Genomic DNA, 23376 nt, shown 5'->3' on the forward strand with positions numbered 1-23376 from the left:
TCCAAGAAATAATACCGCAAAATTTCCCTGAGATCCTAGAAGCAGAGGGTAAAATAGAAATTGAGAGAATTCACCAATCACCTCCTGAAAGAGATCCCAAAAGAAAAAATTCCAGGAATATTATAGCCAAATTCCAAAACTCCAAATTATCAAAGAGAAAATTCTAAAAGCTGCCGGAAACAAACAATTCAACTACTGAGGCTCCATAGTCAGGATTACACAGGATCTGGCAGCAGTTACATTAAGGGCTCATAGGGATTGGAATATGATATGATATTCTGGAAGGCAAAAGATCTTGGTTTACAACCGGGAATTAACTACCCAGCAAAACTGAACGTGTGTGTAGACAGCACATAGGAAGGAGAGGAATATAATGGTATAATATAGTAAAAAATATGGAGTCAATTGGTGATAAAGGACAGTACTGGGAGGAAAGGAAAGGAGATGAAGAAGAAGAAGAAGCTAAAATTTCACTAAAGAGTCAAGAAAAAGCTTTTTCAATGGAGTAGAGAGGGGGAAGGCAAGGGCAAATAAGTGAGCCTTCATTCTCATCAGAAGTGGCTCAGAGGGGAAATAACATACACACTTAATAGGGTGAGGAAATCTATCTTATTGTAGAGAAAAATGAGAATAAAGGGATGGGATAAGGGGGAAGGGTGGAAGAAGTGATGGAAGAGAAGAAAGATCACGGGAGAGGGTACTCAGATTCAACACACTTTGGACAGGGCAAGGATGAAAGGAGAGAGAGAATAGAATAAATGAGAGTGGGGAGAAACTGAGTGGAAGTATAGCTAGTAATAGCAACTTATGGAAAAATTTTGAAGCAACTTCTCTGGTCGACTTAAAATAAAGAAAACAATTCACTCCAGAGACAGAGCCATTGAAAGCTGAACACAGACTGAAGTACATTTTTTTTCTCTCTCTAGAGGTCTCTCATCTTCTTGGGGGGGGGGTTATGTTTACTCTTATAATACATTCAGTTTACATCAATGTATAGCATGGAAACAATGTAAAGACTATCAGACAGCCTTTTGTGGGGGGGGAGGGAAGGGGGGAAGAATTGTAAAATTCAAAACCTTACAAAAAATGATAGGTAGATACTGCTATTGTATATAATTGGAAAATAAATAAAATGTTAGCAAATGAAAAAATTTTTAAAAAGCATTATTAAAAAAGAAAATTAAATAGAGAAGAGAATATTCCTTATCAATGATGAGGAACAAAGATCTTGAATAAGGATTGATTTTTGACTAAGAACTCTGAAGTTATAATTCTATTATTTTTTTGAATGTTTATTTCATTTTACTTTTTTCAATTACATAGTTTTCTTTTTTAATTTAATTTTATTTTATTTCCATTTACATGCAAAGATAGTTTTCCACACTCATCCATTTGCAAAAGTTTGAGATCTATATTTTTCTGCCTCCCTCCCTTCCCTTTCTCCTCCCCATGATAGCAAGTAATCTGCTATAGGTTATGCATGTGCAATGATGTTTAAAATATTTACATATTAGTCATGTTGTGAAAGAAAAATCAGAACTAAAAGGGGAAAAAAATCACAAAAAAAAAGAAAAAACACATAGGAAGTTTTAAAAAGTGAATATTGTGTGCTGTGCTCTGCATTCAGACACATAGTTCTTTCTCTGAATGTGAATGACATTTTCTATCCCGAGTCTCTTAGAATTGTTCTTGATCACTGAATTGCTGACAGGAGCTAAGTCCGTCACAGTTGATAATGATGTAAGCAGACCAAGACATACTTTATCCATCAGATATGACCAAACAAGAATTAGAGCACATTATAAACTGCAAAATGAATGATTTCGACTATATTAAATTATAAAGGTTTTGTACTAATAAAGTCAAGGCTGCCAAAATTAGAAGGAAAGCAGAAAACTGGGAAACAATCTTCACAACTAGGAGTTCTGATAAAGGTCTCATTTCTAAAATATATAGAGAATTGCTCAAGAAATCAAGGCTATACAGAAAATCATATGAAAAAATGCTCGAAATCATTATTTATTAGAGAAATGCAAATTGAAACAACAATGAGGTATCATCTCACACCTATCAGATTGGCTAAGATGAGAAAAGGAAAATGATCAATGATGGAGAGGTTGTGGAAAGATTAGGACATTGATGCATTGCTGGTGGAGTTATGAATGGATGCAATATTTCTAGAGACCAATATGGAACTATACCCAAAGAGCAATAAAACTTTTCATACTCTGACCCAGCAGTTCCAATTCTAGGTCTATATCCAGAAGAAATTATAGGAAAAGGGAAAAGTGCTACATGTCCCAAAATATTCATAGCAAGTCTTTTCATAGTGGCAAAGAACTAGAAATTGAAGGAGGGTTGTCCATCAATTGGGGAATGGCTAAACAAGTTATGGTACATGAATACTGTGGAATACTATTGTTCTATAAGAAACCATAAATGGTTGGACTCTAGAGAAGCATGGAATGGGATTTGATGGTGAATGAAGGGAGTAGAACCACGAGAGCATTGTACACATCCACAACAACATTGTGATGAACAACCTTGATGGAAGCAACTCTTCTCAACAATCCAGAGGGCTAGGACAACTGTATTAGACTGGCTATGGACTATATTATCCCCATCCAGAGGAAGAAGAACAAAACAAAGCACGCGTGCGCACACACACACACACACACACACACACACACACACACACACAAACACCCAACCCTTCAGAATCTGATGAACACTTTATAAAAATTATCTCTTATGTATCTCTTTCCCTTAATCCTAATTCTTCATAGCAACAATTACTAATATATAATCATGTGCATCAAAATATGTATGTACAATGCTAACCTGACTATTTGCCACCAAGGGGAGGGGGGGTGGGAATGGAGGGTGGAAGGAAATTTTGTAGCTTAAAAATATAAATATGCATATCAATGAAAATAAATAAAATTCTTTGAAAAGATAATAATGTAAACAACGTTCTCCTGGTTCTGTTCACTTCACTCAGCATCAGTTCAGGCAAGTCTTTCAGGGCTTTCTTGAAGTTCACCCATCTAAGAAAAATAGTATTCCATTACATTCATATGCTATCATTTGTTCAAGTATTCCCCAGTTGATGGGTATTTCTGCCACTACCAAAAGAGCTGCTATAAATAGTTTTGTGCATGTAGGTCTTTTTCCTTTTTTATGGTCTCTTTGGAATACAGATCTAGTAGTGGTACTGCTGGATTGAAGTGTATGCATAGTTTTATTGCCTTTGGGCATACTTCCAAATTGCTCTGAAGAATGGTTGGATTAGTTCTCAACTCCATCAACAATGGATTAGTGTCCTTTTCCCATATACTTTAAGCACTGATCATTTTCCTTTTTTGTCAGTAGCCAATTTGATAGGTTTCAGTAGTACCACAGAGTTGTTTTAATTAGCTTTTCTATAATCAATAATGATTTGAATTCTATTATTTCTATTTCTACTCCATTTAGTGACAAGATAATTCCCAAGTATTTTTGTAGTATTAACTTTTTTAAAGGGCTTTTTTGTTTTTTTTGGCAAGGCAAATGGGGTTTAAGTGGCTTGCCCAAGGCCACACAGTAAGGTAATTATTAAGTGTCTGAGGTCAAATTTGAACTCAGGTACTCCTGACTCCAGGGCTGGTGCTCTGTCCACTGCGCCACCTAGCCACCTCTAATATTAACTCTTAATAGGATAGTACTCACCATTGTCAAGGAATAGTGACATTCGTATAAACACATTGAGATCAATAGATCTTGGTTGATTTCTTGTCCTTCCCCATTTTTAAAAAGTTTTATTAATATGTTTTGTTTTTACATATACAATTCACTCCCACTCAATGGAAGGTCTCTTATTACAAATTAAATTGATTAAGTAAAAATAATAATAAAATGACTTTATCACAAAGTACATGCAGCATTCTACATGTGTATCCCTTTCTTCTAATTTAACAAATTTATTTTCTTTCTCTCTTACCCCCTCCCTCATTTATAAAAAGGTAAAGGAAAATTCTTTGCAAGAAATACACACACATGCATGTGCGTGCACACACACTACACATACACACACACAAACACAGAGTTGAGGAAACCAAATTCCCTTAAACGACCAGATTCAAAATCATATTTGTCCTACTCTGTGTCCTAAATCTATCAGCTCTGACATGCGTATCATGTCATCACTGGCACTTTAGAATCATGAATAATCATTTTATTGATCTTTTAATTTTCAGATTTGTTTTATAGTGTTATTATATAAATTGCTCTCAGGATTTATAAAAGTATTGAAAATCTTCATTTTAGTAATAGTGATGTTGCAGGTTAAATTTTTCATTTTCTACCTACTTCACTCTGCATCAGTTTATATAAATGTTTATTTGTTTTTTTTGAATCATCTCTTTCTTCATGATTTAAAGTATAATATTATTCCCTCATATTCATGTACTTGAACTTATTCAACCTTTACTATATTCATGACCATGCCCTTAGTTTCCAGTTTTTGCTTCCACTTTTCTCCATCCTTTTAAATTTTACAACTGAGCTGTTCATTTGCCTTTTATACTGTCTACTTAAGAGCTCTATGGTTTTTGAATAATAACTCCTCCCTTGTCCATTAAAATAGTTTACTAAATTACAGAGTTAGAAAAAATCTCAGTGATGATCTGGTCCATTCCTACCTATAAAAGAATCTCCTCTATAACATATCCCCAAAATAGGCTTTGGTCTATTGAAGATAAGTGAATGAAATAATAAAGTAGAAGAAAAGAAGAAGGCCTCAGGGCAGAGCCTTATGGGACACCCCTGGAAGATGATCCATCAAAGGAGACTGAGAACAATGAGACATCAAGGAAGAGAACTAGAAGACAGTATAATGGAAACACAGAAGAGATTATGGAGAAGGGGATGACTGATAATCCATTGCAATGAAGAGCCATTTTTATCTTTCAGACATTGTGACTATTTCTTTTGTTATGAACTTGAGTCCAGTGAGAACCTCATTGTTCATTACTTTTAGATTGTCAGCTGGAGAAGGAACTTCACTGATAGACTTATCACTGAAACAGATGAGGAAAAGTCTTCTCTGCCTCACATAGTAAAATTTTGTCATTTAATTATTTTTAATATTTAAAAATTCATCATTGGATGAGTTGGAGAGGATAGTTCTTATTATCATCTTAAACATTTTATCAGTAAGACCCAAGCAAAGATATATTAATATGGCAACGAAACTACAAATTTTGAAAATCTGAAAACTAGAAAAATAAAAAATAGTAAAAAAAAATGTAAATTATATGCAAAAACAACCTTTTGTTTTATTCTTAAAATATTACTTACAAACTTTTATAAACATTTGATGCTCTGAAAGGAAAAGTCTAATGTGGACAAAGAAATGACAATAGAAATAAATGTAGGATTTTATCCTATTCCTAAAATATACTGTTTAATTATATGCTGGGCCTTATAATTAGAATGATCTTTTATTTTTCTTGTTATTTGAAGAGCCTTTGGATTATTATAGAATGTTGATATTGAAGATATGGAAAAAGTCATGAAGTATAAAATAACAATGCCGTTTGAGTTTCAAGTGTCTGAAATATTTTTGCTTGTATTGATGCACTTAGTCCTTCCTGCATTTAAAAAACAAAACTGTTCATTATAGAGATGTACAGATTCACACATATACTTTTTCTTTGTTTTTATATAGAAATGTTCTATTAAAATTTAAAAAGATGCATGATTTTTAAGAGGTACCAAATTGTTATAGAATACTTGAAAAATGCTTCAGTTCTTATATAGATACGAATTAAAACAACTTTGAAGTAGTATCTCACTCACCAAATTAGCTAAGATAATTTAAAACATTGGAAACCAGTGTTGTTGGAATTATAATTAAAGAAATAGAATTTATTAGATAACTCATTTTTTCTAAAAGCTGTTTAGGACCATTGTTCCAGATATGAAAGAACATTTATAAATACAATATTAATTTAGCTGTCTTCTTTTTTGTCTGAATTTCTAATTTTTTGGTGTAGAAAACTTTCAGGTAATGAAATTCCTTGGGTTTTAGAGAGTTATCTCTAATATTGAAAGGAGAAGAGTGTCCTTGTATTAGATTATATAACCAGTGGATCAAAAATGGTACCTGACCTCTCATCTTCCTTATTCTTGGGCTTAATTTCTGTTTCTTGTACCAAGCTACCTCTCTGACAGATTTCTGATGAGAAATGTATTTTCTTTTAATTTGCTAATGTTATCAGTTGTTCTGCCATATGTCTAGAGAAGCCCTTTGGTCTTGAGAGGACAGCACACCAGGCTTTATGTCCAAAAGTAGAATTTTGAATCATACCTCCTACACTTAATGGTTTTGTGACTGTTTTGCACAATTACACTCTGAATCTCAGGGTCTTTTCCCCCTCTTCTGCTAGGTAAAATTGGAAAAATGCCATTTTAAGGGGAAAGGCTGAGGGAAAATCATTATTTAGCATGAAGGGTATCTTACAAATGTGTTCATGTCCACAAAAGTTGTTATATAGAAAGGTAATCAGATACTACTATTCATTAACACTGAGAGCCCCTTGAGAAGAGTAAGCTGAAAATGTATTAGAATGGATATGAAAGCATTTATCCAATTTTAAACCAAGGAATAGGTGACAGCAGGAACCTGAAGAAATCCTTTGTTTGGAGAGGGTTTGTTAAAGTAGGTATGATTATCCATTGGTTTAGCTGTCATTTTTTCTTGAGAGTTAATGGAAGTTAAATTAAAAGGTTAAAAAATACAATATTTAACGATTGCACCATGAAACATTATGAAATCATTGGAAATTTCATTTGACTACCTGTACTAAGTTTTGAAGTGTTGCATAGTGTTGTTTTTATGAGGTAACAGTAAATAGTCAATTGATCTTTTAATGACATCATATTGACATTTGAATTGCCCTATTCATTTGAAAGATCTTCATTTCATTACTATAGAGCTTTTGTGTTTAGTAAACTGATTTGAAGAAATAATAGTTGCTTCTGATTCTAACCAGTAGTGAAAAGGCAACTGTTCAAAAACTTTTTCTGGCACTACAGAATGAGGAAATCATTCTAGACCATTAGTCATGTTGTAAAGAGTTTGTTTTTCTCTTCTGTATTTGGCATTATAATAGACCAAGGTCATGATTTCTACCTTCTAGTAATAAAAACTTTACTAACCATTTCTTTTTGTTTTATTAAAAATTTTGTATAGCACTTTAAAGATTTCAGTACATTTTAATATACATTTTATGATTAGCTCATTGTAACAACTTCCTGAATTAGGTAGAGGTATGTTGTATTTGCATTTTAGTAATCAGAAAACCAGAGACCTGGGGATAGTTCACCTAATATCTTCAGGCTAATAGCCTTGATAATTTTACTAAAGTTTGGATAAATTTGTATTAATTTCTAAACCTTCAAACATATTTTAAATGCTAGTTTTTTTTAACCTTGCTGTCTTGTTAGGTATCTTTTTTTCTAGTGCTACTAACTTACTAAAATGTAATGCATTGTCTGGCATAAGTATCAAATCTCTCTTTATGGTTTCATTGATGAACAATGTATTGAACTTGTATCTTATTCTTGTCCCCACTTTGCCCCTCTACTGCTTTTAGTAAGTATCCTGAGTAAATTTATAAATGACCAGTATAAAGTGGCAAAAGCAGGCAGTAAGATTGCAAAGAGGAAACTGGAAGTCACATACAAACTTTCCCAAAGAATAAAGGAGCATAATTTATAAATTGTTATTATATATTCACCAAAAATCACATCTTGGTAATATGTACTGAAACAGGAGAAGCTGAAAAAAAGGTTTTGCTGTCAGTAATTTTGGTCCTATTTGACTCTAAGACAAGTTTCAGACATCTGTATTAAGATTCCCAGAACATCAGAGTGCTGACAATGCTAAGATGAGGTAGTAAAACCTTAAAGTTTTGCTGACAACTTTGAGATAATTTGAATGTGTTAATGAATTATTTCTAAGATGGCACAGGTAAGAATTAGTCTATTCCCCCCCAAATACTATAAAATGATGCCCCAAACTTCTGCCCACCCACTTCCTCCAGCACTCTTCCACCTCCATCTTGGGTCCATGCTGCTAAGTGTTCCTAACTCTAATCTATGGTTGCATGAGTGGTTCTCTGTATGTGCCTTCCTCCTCCTCTTTCACTTCTTTTACCTCTTCCACTTTCTGATTGTTACCTGACTGCCTTCACAACTCCAACCCTTGTCATTTACCAGCGTTACCTCTTTCATTTTTTATCTGTGCACTTTCTGTGCTGTTTGCCCCTATTCCTTTTGAGCTGCCTTAAAGTGTGATTGTCACTTCTCTTTCCCCTGCCTTTGTGGTCTTTCCTGGCAAGTAGGAAAGTGTTCAGGGAAGACTCATATCTGGTGTGAAAGCCCCTGAGTCCTTTACAAGACTGCTTTTCACCTTTGGAGTCTACCTAATTCACCCAACTCTCACTTGTGGCTCCAAGAAGCTTTATCATATGCAGTGGCCACTCCCAGGAAAAGCATTTTGGTAGGTTGAAGCATTTGGTAGGTCAAGGGGTCTCTAACACACTAGTGAATTAGAGGGATTGTCTATCTAAGCATGTAAAGACTTCCCCTGGCAGAAAAGGGAATGGAGTATGAATTAATTCTCCCCTGCTTGTACTAATTTTGACCTAACAGTTAACACCAAGAAAACAACTTCATCAGCCAGCACTTACCTTGGCAGTTTACTTTCCAGTGTTATATGGTATTGTATTGACTTCATAGTTGAATACCTTTGAAACCTGGACAGTCTACCAATTGCCAGGAAACTCAGTTGCTTCCATTTCAATTGTCTTAGGAAGATAATGAAGATCAACTAACAAGATAAGATACTTTTAGGACCTCACTGAAATCCTTTCTTGAACTGAATTGCCAAGGATTCAAACTCTACTGCAGAGAGCACAATAGCATTTATATACCCTAACTTTGAATTCCAAACATACATTTGCCTAAAAGACTAATTCATAGAGAAGTTAAATAGGGCAAGTTCTCGCATGGAGTTCAGAAGAAGCAATACAAGGACACTCTCAAGATCTCTCTGAAGAAAATCAATTGTGCCACATGGACACACTGACAAATGACTGCCCAGCATGGTATGCCTCATCAAAGAAGGCATTGCGCTCTATGAGCAAAGCAGAGTTTAGTAGCTCCAAAGAAATGTGAGATGCATATATTTAGAAACTTCACTCATGTGGACTATTTGTTCATGTGGACTATTTGTGCCTGATGTGTGGTAGAACTTTCTGAGCTAGTGTTGGCTTGATCAGTCACAGTTAGATACATAGTATCTTGACTATAACATAATGATATCATTTTGGTCTTTGAGATTGAAGGACAACAACCAATCCAAATAACTGGGTTATGCCTGTAGCATTTCTTGATTTCATAAATTATCAGTTCAAGCAGCCTGTTTCCCATGGCTTCATATCTCAACTTTCTGTTTTATTCAATGGCTACCATATTAGCAGGAATGGTACATTTTAGAGGAAGTTGATAATTAGGTAGGATTTTTTTTTTGGTGATACCTGTTAGAAAGAGAATGTGTGTGTATGTGTTGAACTACAAAGTTGAAATTCATTTGCATAGCCAATGTAGGAATTTGTTTTTATTTGTTTTAAGAGCTTTCTCTTTCAGGGGCGGCTAGGTGGTGTAGTGGATAAAGCACCAGCCTTGGAGTTAGGAGTACTTGAGTTCAAATCTGGTCTCAGACACTTAATAATTACCTAGCTGTGTGGCCTTGGGCAAGCCACTTAACCCCATTTGCCTTTCAAAAACCTAAAAAAAAAGTTTTCTTTTTCTTTTCAGTGCGAGGGAGAGGCACTCAACTGTATGTTAGATTTTGTTCAAAAGCATCTATTTTATATAATAGTATTTTATAGATATATAGTTCTAATTTCAGTTAAAGTCATTTATTCAACAAATAATATATGTACATATTTTGGGGTGGGGAGGGTTAAGGGACTTGCATTTGAACTCAGGGCCTCCTGATTCAAAGGCTGGTATCCAACTGTGTCACCTAACTGCCTCATAGATTATGTTTCTTAAGAATAGGGAATATGCATTTTCTTTTTCTTCTTCTTCTACTAGATTGTAAGTTTTTTGAGGGTAGAGACTACATTTTCTTCTTCATTTTCTTTTCCTCCTCCTTCTCAGTAGCTTATGTACTGATTAACTAAATTCTTGACTAAAGCATAAAGAGATGCTATTCACTTTGTCTCATCACCTTGATGAGAATGGAAAACGATAGATCAGAAAGGTTAAGAAGAAGAAAATAGGAATTTGTGTAAATCCTACCTTGTCTTCAAAGAAAAATAAGAAAATCTTTTAATAAGTAAAGAATAGGACAGAACTCAGAAAACTGCTACTGATGTTAGGTGTTCATGTGAATCCATTCTTGTATTAATATATTTTCTTTGTACTGTTACTAAATTATCAGCCTCTATTGCATTTCCACCTTCATTGCTGAGGTTTTGTTCTTTGTTAGAAGAATAACAAGGTTCTTCAGATTTGCACTGCATAAAACTGGTTGGTAGTTAGGGAAGTGAATCATGTTCTGTTTTGACTGTTTTTCCCTACCCCTCCCCCCTCCCCACACTGAAGTAACCTTTGTGGCTTTGTGTTTGGGATTATGTTTAACTTACTAAATAATCCATCTCTTTATTTCAGTGGATTGATTGTTCCTGAGAGAGATGGCAATGAAACTATCCCTGAAGTGGTGGCCACCTCAGGATATGCTTTGTTGCACTTCTTTAGTGATGCTGCCTATAACTTGACTGGATTTAACATCACATATAGGTAAGTCTGTAAAGAGTTTCAAGAATTCTTGGGAATTGTTTGTGTGAACTGAGAATTTCTCTATTGCTTATCAACTAGAATGATTCTTTTTTAATTTTAGAAAGGTTTTATTTATTTTCAGTTTTACAATTTTTGTTCCAATCTTGCTTCTCTCCCACCCCCCACCTCCCAAAGAAGGCAGTTTGTTAGTCTTTACATTGTTCCCATAGTATGCATTGATCTAAGTTGAATGTGTTGAGAAAGAAATCATATCCTTAAAAAAGAAACATATAGTATGAGATATAGCAGAATTACATAATAAGACAATTTTTTAAAAATTAAATTAAAGGTACGTAGAAAGTCTTTGGTCTTTGTTCATACTCTGCAATTCTTTCTCAGGATATAGATGGTATTCTCCATTGCAGATATCCCAAAATTGTGCCTGATTGATGCCCTCTTGGTATGAGGAAGTCCATTAAGGTTGATCATCACTCCCATGTTGCTGTTAGGGTGTACAGTGTTCTTCTGGTTCTGCTCATCTCACTCAGCATCAGGTCACGCAAGTCTTTCCAGGCTTCCCTGAATTCCCATCCCTTCTGGTTTCTAATAGAACATTAGTGTTCCATCACATACATATACTATAGTTTGTTAAGCCATTCCCCAGTTGAAGGGCATTCCCTCAGTTTCCATTTCTTTGCCACCACAAAGAGAGCTGCTATGAACATTTTTGTACAGGTGATGTTTTTACCCTTTTTCATAATCTCTTCAGGGTATAGACCCAGTAGTGGTATTGCTGGATTAAAGTGTATGCACCTTTTTTTGCCTTTTGGGCATAATTCCAAATTGCTCTCCAGAAAGGTTGGGTGAGTTTACAGCTCCACCAACAGTGTATTAGTGTCTCAGATTTCCCACATCCCTTCCAACATTGATCATTGCCCTTTCTGGTCATATTGGTAGAATGATTCTTTTTACCAGAAATAAGCAAGAAATTTTATGGCAGCTAGGTGATATAGTAAAAGAGTGACAGACCTGGAGTCAGGATGACACCTTCCTGAGTTCAGATCTGACCTCAGTCATTTATTAGCTGTGTGACCCTGGGAAAGTCACTTAACCCTGTTTGCCTCATTTCTTCATCGTTAAAATGAACTGGAGAAGGAAATGGAAACTACTCTTAATATCTTTGCCAAGGGGGCAGCTAGGTGGCACAGTGGATAGAGCACCAGACCTGGAGTCAGGAGTACCTGAGTTCAGATCCAACCTCAGACACTTAATAATTATCTAGCTGTGTGGCCTTGGGCAAGCCACTTAACCCCATTGCTTTGCAAAAAACCTAAAAAAAAAATATCTTTTCCAAGAAAACCCCAGAAGGGGTCATAAAGAGTCATATAGGACTGAAAATTGTCTGAACAACAAGAAGCAAGAAATTTATTAAGAAAGAGCAATAAGGATTTTCATTAAGTGGAAATATGGCAAATATAAAATAAGTTTATTTAGTAGTTGGAAAAAATGAGAAAGAAGGTAGTTATATTTAAAGGGAAGTAGATATTATCAGGAGCAACCTGTCTGGAACTTAACTAATGAAACAAGTTTATTCTGGCCCATGTTAATGAGGGATCAGTTGGTGTATTAGATAGTAAGGATGCCTGTAAACTAGGAAAACCTAGATTCAGATCTTGCTTTAGACACATCTTTGTGACTACCAGTGACCCTGAGCAAATGACTTATCCTCTCAGTACTCTAGAAAATTCTCTACAGTCACAGAGAAAGTGTTGACTTGTTTTAATTGAAGGAGATTCCTCAACTGAAATTCCCTCTATTAGTAGAGTCTCAGGTCTTTTTCCATTTTCCTCTCCCCTCTAATCATCCTTAAAATTTTTAAATGACATATTGAGTAACCAGTTTGCATGAGATAATATTGGGGCTTCTTTCTATAGATTCATTAGCTTTCTTTTTTTTTTTTTGCGCTAGAGAAATTTATTTTCTGAAATGTTCCAGAAATGCTATGACAACCTGTGTCATAGAACACATGGGAAAGTAGTTTTTAGGGACAGGCAGGCATCTGCTGTAATGGATGGGCTTATTTTATTATATGTACCAAGCATATGTTTTATATGTTTTTTTATGGTTTCCATTTTTTGACACAATTTAATGAATTTTATAAATTAGTCTTTTTCCTACCTTTTCAGCCAACATACCTAGTTAACTGATCATATAATAATACCAATAGAACACCAGTATCTGGCCATTAGTCACAGTAGAAATGAGCTAATAATTGGCCTTTGTCAGTTAAGCTTGGGTGTAGTAGTGTACTCACAAGGGAAATGTTAGAGGGGAAGAGGGAGGTGGACATTTCTAGGGCCTTGAAAGTCTTTCCATGGATGACATTAATCATGGACAATCTAGGCTGATAGAGATGATAAGAGATAGAAGTACTATCCAGTTTAGAACCGAGTTATTTTCTAAATTTTAAAATTGTTCTCTTTTGTTTTTATGACTTCTATAGTTCCCAATATATCCTCTCCCCCATCTCTTTCGAAAAGCAGCTCCTTTATAATAAAGGATAAAAAGACAAGACAATAATCAGTATATTAAAATAATTTGGCAAATAGATGTAATTTTTTTTCATTCACAGTTCTAATTATTTTCTCTTTATATATTTATTTTTGAATTTGTATATTCCCCTTTCTTTTGTAAATTAATCCTAGAAATGGTTCTTGTGGATTGAAATGTTTGGTGCCTAGGGTAAGAAGATGTGGATTCTAGAATTGACCATTCAGTTTTCAGGCAATGCCACAAGGAAAGGAAAAAAACTTGGTGTTAGTTATAACATTTTTGAACTAACAAAACAAGCTTGGCACAGAATAGGTTAGTTAGATTTCATAATTAATGAAGATTTGTAAAGTGATAAAGTAAAAATTCTGGATCCAAAAACCAAAAATGAAATAGTCTTGTAAAGAAATTATTACTCAGAAAAATTGACTGAAATTGATGAAATCCAAAAGCCGAGACAAGAAATCTCTACAACTAGATCATTCCCTTTAGATCCTACCTGCTTTTCTTTATCACTTACCTTCTAGACTTGTCTCTTGTTCACCAGGTAGGTTCCCTATGGACTCTCTGGAGTCTCTATTGCAATTCTCTTTGTCTTAGCAAACTATCTTAGAGAGTACTGGATGCTAAAGAAAGTGAGCTGTTGTCCAGTTTTCTACAAATCTTTCTTCACATCTGAATTGAATTAGCTAGGTGGAAATCTGTTTTACAGAGAGAATATCAAGGAGTGAAATATCTGGAAGTCTACCTTAGGATATTCCAAGGTGCTTTAAACTTAAAGTAGTAACAACTAATCACATCAAGATTTACAAAGGGCTTTCCTTACAACAACCTTGTGAGGAAGATAAAGATTATATCTCATTATGTCTGTTTGACTGAACAAAGAGGTCCAAGGCCATGGCCATGCTCTGAGCAGAGCAGAGCGGGGATATAAGCAGGGATATTAACTTCAAGACCAGGCCATTACAACATGTTTCCTCTTCTCTATGTTTTAAAGTCTCTCACAACAGTATTATAAGCCACAGTTCATTCAGTTTCTTCAGAGAATGATGAAGGAAACCACATTTGAAATGGCTAACTAAATAGTCAGTACCAGAGGAATCTCAAATGACTTAATTTCACTCATGATTTAAAAGAATAGCTTTCTGGCTCCTTTTTCTCTTGCTATATCATTTAGAGGAAGATCATCAAGACTGAGTGGTAATCCAAAAATCAAGAAGCATTTATTAAGCACCTACTATATTCCCACTCTTGTGACTCAGAGATTTAAAAAATATTCCTGCTTTCAGTTAATACTCTTTATTTTTTACATCCCTTCAAGGGTAGGCATATTTTTAATCCCTTCTCTGTCTTCTTTTTTAGTTGCTTTTGGTCACACATTTTTGAATGCTTAAACTATATGGAACTTGCTACTTTCAAGACCAATATATCACCAAGCATTTATTAAGTACCTTCTCTATCTGAGTGTGAGACTCTGGGACAACTAGCCTAAAAGTGACATATTCCTGGTGCTTAGGAAGGTACAACTAGTTTTGGCAGGAAATAGACAAATGCTATCATTCCTGTCATCCTGCTTTTATGGTTCCTGAGTTCAGATTCCTTGTCACATTGTTTATAGAAATTTTTTCTTCACCCCATCAGTCAGTCAACCAACTAGTCTACAATAAATACAAAGGAGATATATCTGAGGGAATTTGGGAAGGAAGTCATTAGCAGTTGTGGAGGATTAGAATAAGCTTCATGGAGAAGGTGACTTTTAGAAGTTTTGAGATGTATCTTCAAGGAAGAAGCAGAAGGGAAGAGGGAGTACATGAGCAATACAAAGATATGGAAATGACAAATGGAATATGTGAGGATATAGGAGGAAAAGTAATGTCCAATGGGACTGGAAAGACAGGTTGTAGCTAGGTTGTGAAGGGCTTTTAAAAGGCAAATCGAGGAATTTATATCTTTTTACAAGAAGCTATAGGAAGCCACTGGAGTTGATTGAGCATAGGAATATAAGATGATCAGACTGGTGCTTGAGGAAATTTAATTTAGCAACATTGTGGAGGAAGCACAAGATTGAGGAGAAATTTGAGCCTAGGATACCAACCAGGAAGCTTTGAGGCTGGAAAGTAAGATGGTAACATTACTTGAGTAGGGAGTATGGGAAAAGGGTGGAATTTCAGAGAAACTAGATTTAGGAACAGCATGATATGGCAACTAATTGAATAAGTTATTGTTTGAAGGAGAGAGAGGAGTTGAGGATGAAGTCAAAGTTGCAAAAGAATGAGGGAATAGCACTGTCTTTGCCAGAAATAAGGAAGTTTAGAAAAATGGAGGGTTTGAGGGTAAAGATGATGAGTTCAGTTTGGAACTTGTTGAGTTTGAGATGTCTCTAGGGAATGCTCAATTGACAATTGTTGATGCAGGCCTGAAGATAGAACAGAGCCTGGAATTGGAGCTATACAAGAGTGTGTGTGTGTGTGTGTGTGTGTGTACACACATATATACATATATATTTATGTATATGTATAATCATATGTATCTATATAATACATGTATATATGTGTGTATATTTGTGAATCATCTGCATAACTGATGATAGTTAAATTCTTGAGAGCTGATGAGCTTATTGAGAGATAGATAGAAAGAGAAAAGAAGGCCCAAGATAGAACCTTTCATAGTTCAGAAACATACATTCAGTGAATAATGAACCAATAAAGAGGACTGAAAAGGAATGGTCAGAGAGTTATAGGGAGAATCAAGAGAGAGCAATGTCAGAAAAATTCAGGGAAAGAATATCCAGGAAGAAAAGAGTTTTTATCAGTGTTAAATGCTGCAACTTGTGAACAAAGAATGAGAAAAGAACATCAGATTTTGTAATTAAGAGGTGTAATATTGGCAGCTTTAGAGAGAATAGTTTCATTTGAGTGATGATATTGGAAATCAGAATTTATAGGGGGTAAGGAGTGAGTGAGAAGAGAGAAGGTAGAAGGAGTGAACATAAACTTTTATTTTAAGAAAGATTTTATTTTGAGTTTTACAATTTTTCCCCATTCTTGCTTCCCTCCCCCCACCCCCCACAGAAGGCATTCTTTTAGTCTTTACATTGGTTCCATGTTATACATTGATCTCAGTTGAATGTGATGACAGAGAAATCATATCCTTAAGGAAGAAAAATAAAGTATGAGATAGTAAAATTACATAATAATATAATGCTTTTTTTTTCTAATTTGATGGTAATAGTCTTTGGTCTTGGTTCAAAGTCCATAATTCTTTCTCTGGATACAGATGGTATTCTTCATTGCAGAAAGCCCAAAATTGTCCCTGGTTGTTGGACTGAAGGGATGAGCAAGTCCATGAAGGTTGATCATCACTCCCATGTTGCTGTTAGGGTGTACAGTGTTTTTCTGGTTCTGCTCATCTCACTCAGCATCAGTTCATGCAAATCTTTCTAGGCTTCACTGAATTCCCATTCCTCCTGGTTTCTAATAGAACAATAGTGTTCCATGACATATATATATATATATATATATATATATACCACAGTTTGTTAAGCCATTCCCCAATTGAAGGACATTCACTTATTCCAATTTTTTGCCACCACAAACAGGGTGGCTATAAATATTTTTGTACAAGTGAGAGCATAAACTTTTTTAAAAGGAGGCTAGTAAAAGAAATTGTTAACAAATTCAGTTCTGTATCCATATTGGGAATTATCTAATCTCTGTTGTTTGTCCTTTGTTTTCAAAGAGGACCAGTGACAGAGCTCTGGGGAGTTATTCTACTCTTTGTCTTTCAGTAACCTCTCCCACTGGTTGTATATCATTTTGTTACATATGACTTAGCTATTTTCATACTCTAGTCAAGTATGATTGAACTTTAATGCCTAAAGGACAGAATTTTCAAACATGCTGAAAACTCAACTTTTTTGTTAATTTTTTCTTTTTGGTTTTTAGAGAGTATTTATTTCAGTGTACTAAACTAAGTTTATTTTTTATTTTTTTGTTTTTGTAAGGCAATGGGGTTAAGTGACTTGCCCAAGGTCACACAGCTAGGTAATTATTAATTGTCTGAGGTTGGATTTGAACTCAGATCCTTCTGACTCCAGGGCCAGTGCTCTATCCACTACACCACCTAGCTGCCCCACTAAACTAAGTTTAAAACAATTTTTTAAAGACTTAAAGATTGTGTAAATGAAGCTTCTTCGCAAAGGAGAAAACATTTTTGATGTTTTCTTTCAATCTTTTTTCATAGAGAGAATTTTTGTGGTTGTTTAGTTATGCCTGATTCCTTGTGATCTGTTTGGGGTTTCCTTGACAAAGATACTGGAGCAGTTTACCATTTCCTTTTCCAGTTCATATTACAGACAAAGAAACTGAGGCAAACAGGGGTAAGTGACTTGCCCAGGGTCACTTTACAGCTACTTAATATGTAAGGCTGATTTTGAATTCAGGTCTTTCTGATTCTAGACCCAGTGCTGTATCCCAGTGCCCTAGATAGAAAGAGTATATTTACCTTTTAAACTATAGCTTTATTAGTTTCCTCTTTCTTGACAGCCTGTGTATTACAAAGATGAGCTACTTCATTTACTTAAGTTTTTGCTTGTGATTTGAATTCTTAAAATAGCATTTAGAGAGCATACTAGTTTATATCTCGATTCTCTTGGACTTCATAATTGGGGCATATATGCTTCTATTATTAGCTATTAATAGATACAAGGAAAAATATTTTGGAATAGTTGTATGGAGTTTGGCTCTCATGATGTCTTATTTACCAGTTATAATTGCCCCGTGAATTTTTCTGATGTGCTTTGATAAGCGTTTTTTTATCCTTCTCATTGGGACTCATTGGAAGAAGTCAGAGCTTATAAACTTGCTTCTTTAGTTCATTTATTGGTCATTCTTCATTTTAGAGTGAAGGCAGGATAAAATTGTTATGACTTATGCTGTCTTGGGAGATTAAGGCTATCACTATATCACTGTTAAGACAAAAAAACTGGTTCTCTTATCTCCTTCTCCAACTCGTTTTTAAATAACTGCAAAGAATGTTAAACATCTTGTTTTTCTACATAGACATCATTATAACGATTTCTGATAAATACATCAACAGTTGACCATTATCTAGAACTCTAAGGTTTATAAAGTGTTTTTATTATATTATTTCATTTGGCCCTCATAATAATCTTATGAAGTAAGTACTAAAGTATTACTAATTCCATTTTATAAACCTTAAAATTAAGACTGAGAAAAGTTGAGAAATTTGCCTAGAGCTATACAAAGAGCAGTTAGGTGATGTAGTGGATAGTGTGGGACGTGGAGTCAGGAAGATTCTTCTTCATGAGTTAAAATCCAGCCTCAAACATTTACTTGGTCTGTGATCCAAGGCAAATCACTTAACTCAGTTTGCCTCAGTTTCCTCCTCTGGAAAATGAGTTGGAGAAGGAAACCCCAATTGGTATCATGAAGAGTGAGATATGACTGAAAAAACTGAACAAGAATTCAAAAGATCTCTATCCATAGACCCAATGATTTGATACCAAAATTAGCCATAGGGTCAAGGGATGAACTTAGTTCATAACTCTTTTTCCTCCATTACTCCTCTCTACTTATCCCTGATAGGTTCTAATAGAATCCTTCCCCTACAGCCGCCTGCTTCCTCTTTTCCTTGGTCCTTCTTAGTATACTTTAAAAAAAATATTTAATTAATTATTTATTTGGAATTTTACCTTTTTCCCCCTAATCTCACTTCTCCCCCCCCCACAGAAGGCAATCTGTTAGTCTTTACATTGTTTCTATGGTATTCATTGATCTCAGTTGAATGTGATGAAAGAGAAATTATATCCTTAAGTAAAAGAAATAAAGTATAAGAGATAGCAAAATTAAATAGTAAGATAATTTTTTTTATATTAAAGGTAGTAGTTCTTGGTCTTTGTTCAAACTCCACAGTTCTCTGGATACAGATGGTATTCTCCATCACAGATACCCCAAAATTGTGCTTCATTGTTGCACTGATGGAATGAGTAAGTCCATTAAAATTGATCATCACCCCCATGTTGCTGTTACAGTGTACAGTGTTCTGGTTCTGTTCATCTCACTCAGCATCAGTTCATGCAAATCCTTCTAGGCTTCCCTGAATTCCCCTTCCTCCTGGGTTCTAATAGAACTATAGTGTTCCATAACGTATATATACTACAATTTGTTCAGCCATTCCCCAGTTGAATGACATTCACCCAATTTCCAATTCTTTGCCCCCACAAACAGGGCTGCTTTGAATATTTTGTACAAGTGATGTTTTTACCCTTTTTCATCATCTCTTCAGGTTATAGACCCAGTAATGGTATCTGCTTCTTAGTATATTAACCCTTGATTTTTAATTTCATCTACAACATGAAGGATTAGGTACTACTCGGTCTGTGACAATGTTCTCTCTAACTTTTCTTTTGGCTCAGTAGTAGTGCTGTTGTGATTAAGTAGACATTGTTAATGTACAGATAAGTTAGAGTTCAACTCGTGAAACTTTGGCAAAAGTTCTTCCAGATATATTGATGTTTCATTTGCTCCTGACTTTATTTCTTCTTGTGTTTATAGTTTTGATGTGTGTCCTAATAACTGTTCTGGTAGAGGAGTATGTAAACTCAATGGTGGCAGCAATACTGTGAAGTGTGAGTGTTCACAATACTGGAAAGGAGAATCATGTGATATTCCGTACTGTACCAATGACTGTGGCTCTCCAGATCGAGGCTTCTGTGATTCAAGTGATGCTAGAGAATGCACATGTCACTCAGATTGGCAGGGTGAGAATGACTTTTACATATTTTGTTCACCTTTGAGTTCCTAACCCTTCCCTTCTTTAAAGGTATTAAATGAATTAATTCTATATGGAATTATATCTTTAGTACACAGACATTTTTGACAGTTGAACTTTTAGCTATACCTTTGAATTCCAAAGGTATACAATTAAATTGATATTGGGTAACTAGAAAAAGATTTGAATTTGAACCACTGAGCACAAAAATGCCTTGCTTCTTATTCATGTAAATTTGAATTGGAAAACTGCAGTTATATATCTATCTATATCTATATCTATACGCACACACACACACACTTTTTTTAGGTTGTTTTTTTTGCAAGGCAGTGGGGTTAAGTGACTTGCCCAAGACCATATAGCCAGGTAATTATTAAGTGTCTGAGGCCGGATTTGAACATATATACATATAGCTTTTGGCTTCAACTGCTATGAGGACATGTCAAAAGTATAGTTTAGGTAGAGAGAAGAATGATTATAAAATGCATTTCACTAGGAGTTTTAACTTAGAAAATCATAGAGAAGACAAATAGGTAATATGATAGGCTCCCAAAGAAATCAGGTCCTTTAATGGTGTGTGGGGAAAAAAGAGATAGCCAAATGTAGACTTCAGGAGTTTTTCAGTCACTGTCTTTTTTGAAGCTAAAGAAGAAAAGTCCCAAAAATGTTCTTTTTTTCCCTTTGTGGGAAGAAAATGGATTTTTGAAAATCTTTTCCCAAATTTCTTTTAAAGTTTTTTATTGATATTACTAGTTTTCTCGGTGGTTTGTGTCCATTTGGCTGGCATTTAGAGTTTCATTAATCAGGTATTTGAGTACCTATTGAATACCTATCATTATCTTCATAATGCTAAATAAAAGTCAAACTCCTACCTAAAAACTGTTATCGTTTCTGCACTTTGGAGAGTTTTGAGTTTTATCTTAGGTTTAATATTGTTTAAAATTGTTCATGAAGTGTTTGACATAAATAATACTATATAAGTACTAGGCTTAGTAACATTACAAATTAGAAGAAGGATCAAGTGTTAATGTTCTTAGGTACTAAAATTTATCAGAGAAATGCTTAAACTTTTTTATTTGTCTTACTTAATTACTGATGCCATTGCTAGTAGACTTTCCTGAAGGCTACTTCTGGTACATAAAATAAATTTTGAATACAATTTAGTCTGTGCTTTACCTATGATTTCAAGTTTTAGTGATGTTTATTTGATATCAGTGGCTATGACAGATTTGATCCATTAGCAGAACAGAATTGACAGATGAAAACCATTTCCTAGGGTTAAATACGGAAGAGAGATAAACTTGGTGACATTTCTCTTCTAGGTAAATTTTTCTATGATTCATTGCCTCAGTTATAGAAAACAAACCTCTCTAAATGTAAATTCTTCTTTTGTTTAACCAGTTTTTATTATGTTTCTTACAGGACCTGGCTGTGCAATTCCTGTGCCAGCTAATCAGTCATTTTGGACTCGGGAAGAATACTCTCAGCCAAAGCTCCCCAGAGCATCCCACAAAAGTGTAGTCAATGGTAACATAATGTGGGTTGTTGGAGGTTATATGTTCAACCATTCAGATTACAACATGGTTCTGGCGTAAGTTGAATAACTTGTACATTTTGAAAATATAGTTAAGTGTTAAAAATTGTCACAAAGAAAAATAGATTGATCCTAAAGAAAACTATTTTGAACACAATTTTGATATTGATGTTTGAATTCTCCTATTAGGGCTTTAAAATGGGAGAAATATACTTCTTTAATCAAAAATACTTTAAATGCTTAGTTAATGACTTAGAATTGTGCTAGTATTCCAGTAGAGAGTAGAATACAATAAACAAGATACTTCTGCTGAGAATATTTGACTTTCCTAATAACTACTCTGTCTTGATTCTCTGCCCTCAAGTCAGTTTTCTCAACTATTTTCTTCCTAGCCAGCTACCATTCTGGCTTGAAGCAGATTGTTTTTTTCCAAAGAGACTGTGATTGTATCTGTATATCAGACTGGTTTTATTAGAGTGAAATGATTCAAATAGTTTCTTCTAGAGAGGCAGCCATTTTTTTAGTAACTATTTTATTTTTTCCAACTATATGTAAAGATAGTTTTCAACATTTATCTTTTTATAATATTTTGAGTTCCAGTTTTTTTTCTCCCTCCCCAAGAAGGCAAGCAATCTGATAAAAGTTGTACATGTGTAGTCTTGTAAATATATTTCCACGTAGTCAGTCACATGAGAGAGAATAGAACAAAAAGGAAAACCACAAAAAACAACAAAAAAGTGAAAAATAGTCTGCTTCACTTTGCATTCAGTTCTTTCTCTGGATGTGGATAGCATTTTCTTTTTTTTATTATGTAAATGTTTTATTTGTTTTGCAGTTATATACAATAGTAGTTTCTACCTATCATTTTTTGTAAGGTTTTGAATTTTGCAGTTCCCCCTTCCCTCCCCCCTTTGCCCCACAGAAGGCAATCTGATAATCTTTACATTATTTCCATGCTATATGCACTGATCAAAATTGAATGTGTTGAGAGAAAAAACATAGTGGATAGCATTTTCTGTTATGAGTTTTTTAGTATTGTCTTGGATCATTGTGTTGCTGAGAAGAACTAAGTCAATTACAATTGATCATCACACAGTATTGCTGTTACTTTGTACAGTGTTTTCCTTGTTCTGCTCACTTAACATAGCATCAGTTCATGTAAGTCTTTACAGGTTTTTCTGGAAAGCATTCGATTACATTTATATACCACAACTTGTTCAACCATTCCTCAATTAATGGGTACCCCCTCAATTTCCAATCCTTTACCACCACAAAAAGAGCTGCTATAAATATTTTTTGTGAATCTGGCCTTTTCCCTTTTTTATAATCTCTTTGGGATACAAACTAATAGTAGTATATTGCTGGATCAAAGGGTATACACAATTTGATTGTCCTTTGGGCATAGTTTCGGAATGGCTGGATCAGTTCACAAATCCCTTAACAGTGCATTATTGTACCACTTTTCCCACATCCCCTCCAACACTGATCATTTTCCTTTTTTTTGGTCATTTTAGCTAGTCTTATAGGTGAGAGATAATATTTCAAAGGTGCATTTCTCTAATTTGCATTTCTCTGATCAATAATGATTTGGAGCATTTTTTCATATGATTATAGGAAGTTTTAATTTAATCATCTGAAAACTGCCTATTCATCTTTAACCATTTATC

At 34.6% G+C, this 23376-nt stretch overlaps 1 protein-coding gene across 4 annotated transcripts in view; it reads left to right on the forward strand.

The window, feature by feature from the left end:
- Nucleotides 1-23376, forward strand: part of ATRN (attractin) — a 229602-nt gene that overhangs the window by 36531 nt on the left and 169695 nt on the right. For all 4 annotated transcript variants that reach the window (XM_074229992.1, XM_074229994.1, XM_074229991.1 and 1 more), the window contains exons 4-6: nt 10726-10854; nt 19959-20164; nt 21598-21766. In XM_074229992.1, the coding sequence (XP_074086093.1) occupies nt 10726-10854; nt 19959-20164; nt 21598-21766 (504 nt within the window). The remainder of the gene's footprint in view (nt 1-10725; nt 10855-19958; nt 20165-21597; nt 21767-23376) is intronic.

Source organism: Macrotis lagotis, chromosome 3 (assembly GCF_037893015.1).
Source record: "Macrotis lagotis isolate mMagLag1 chromosome 3, bilby.v1.9.chrom.fasta, whole genome shotgun sequence".
In the NCBI taxonomy this organism is placed as follows: Eukaryota; Metazoa; Chordata; class Mammalia; order Peramelemorphia; family Peramelidae; genus Macrotis; species Macrotis lagotis.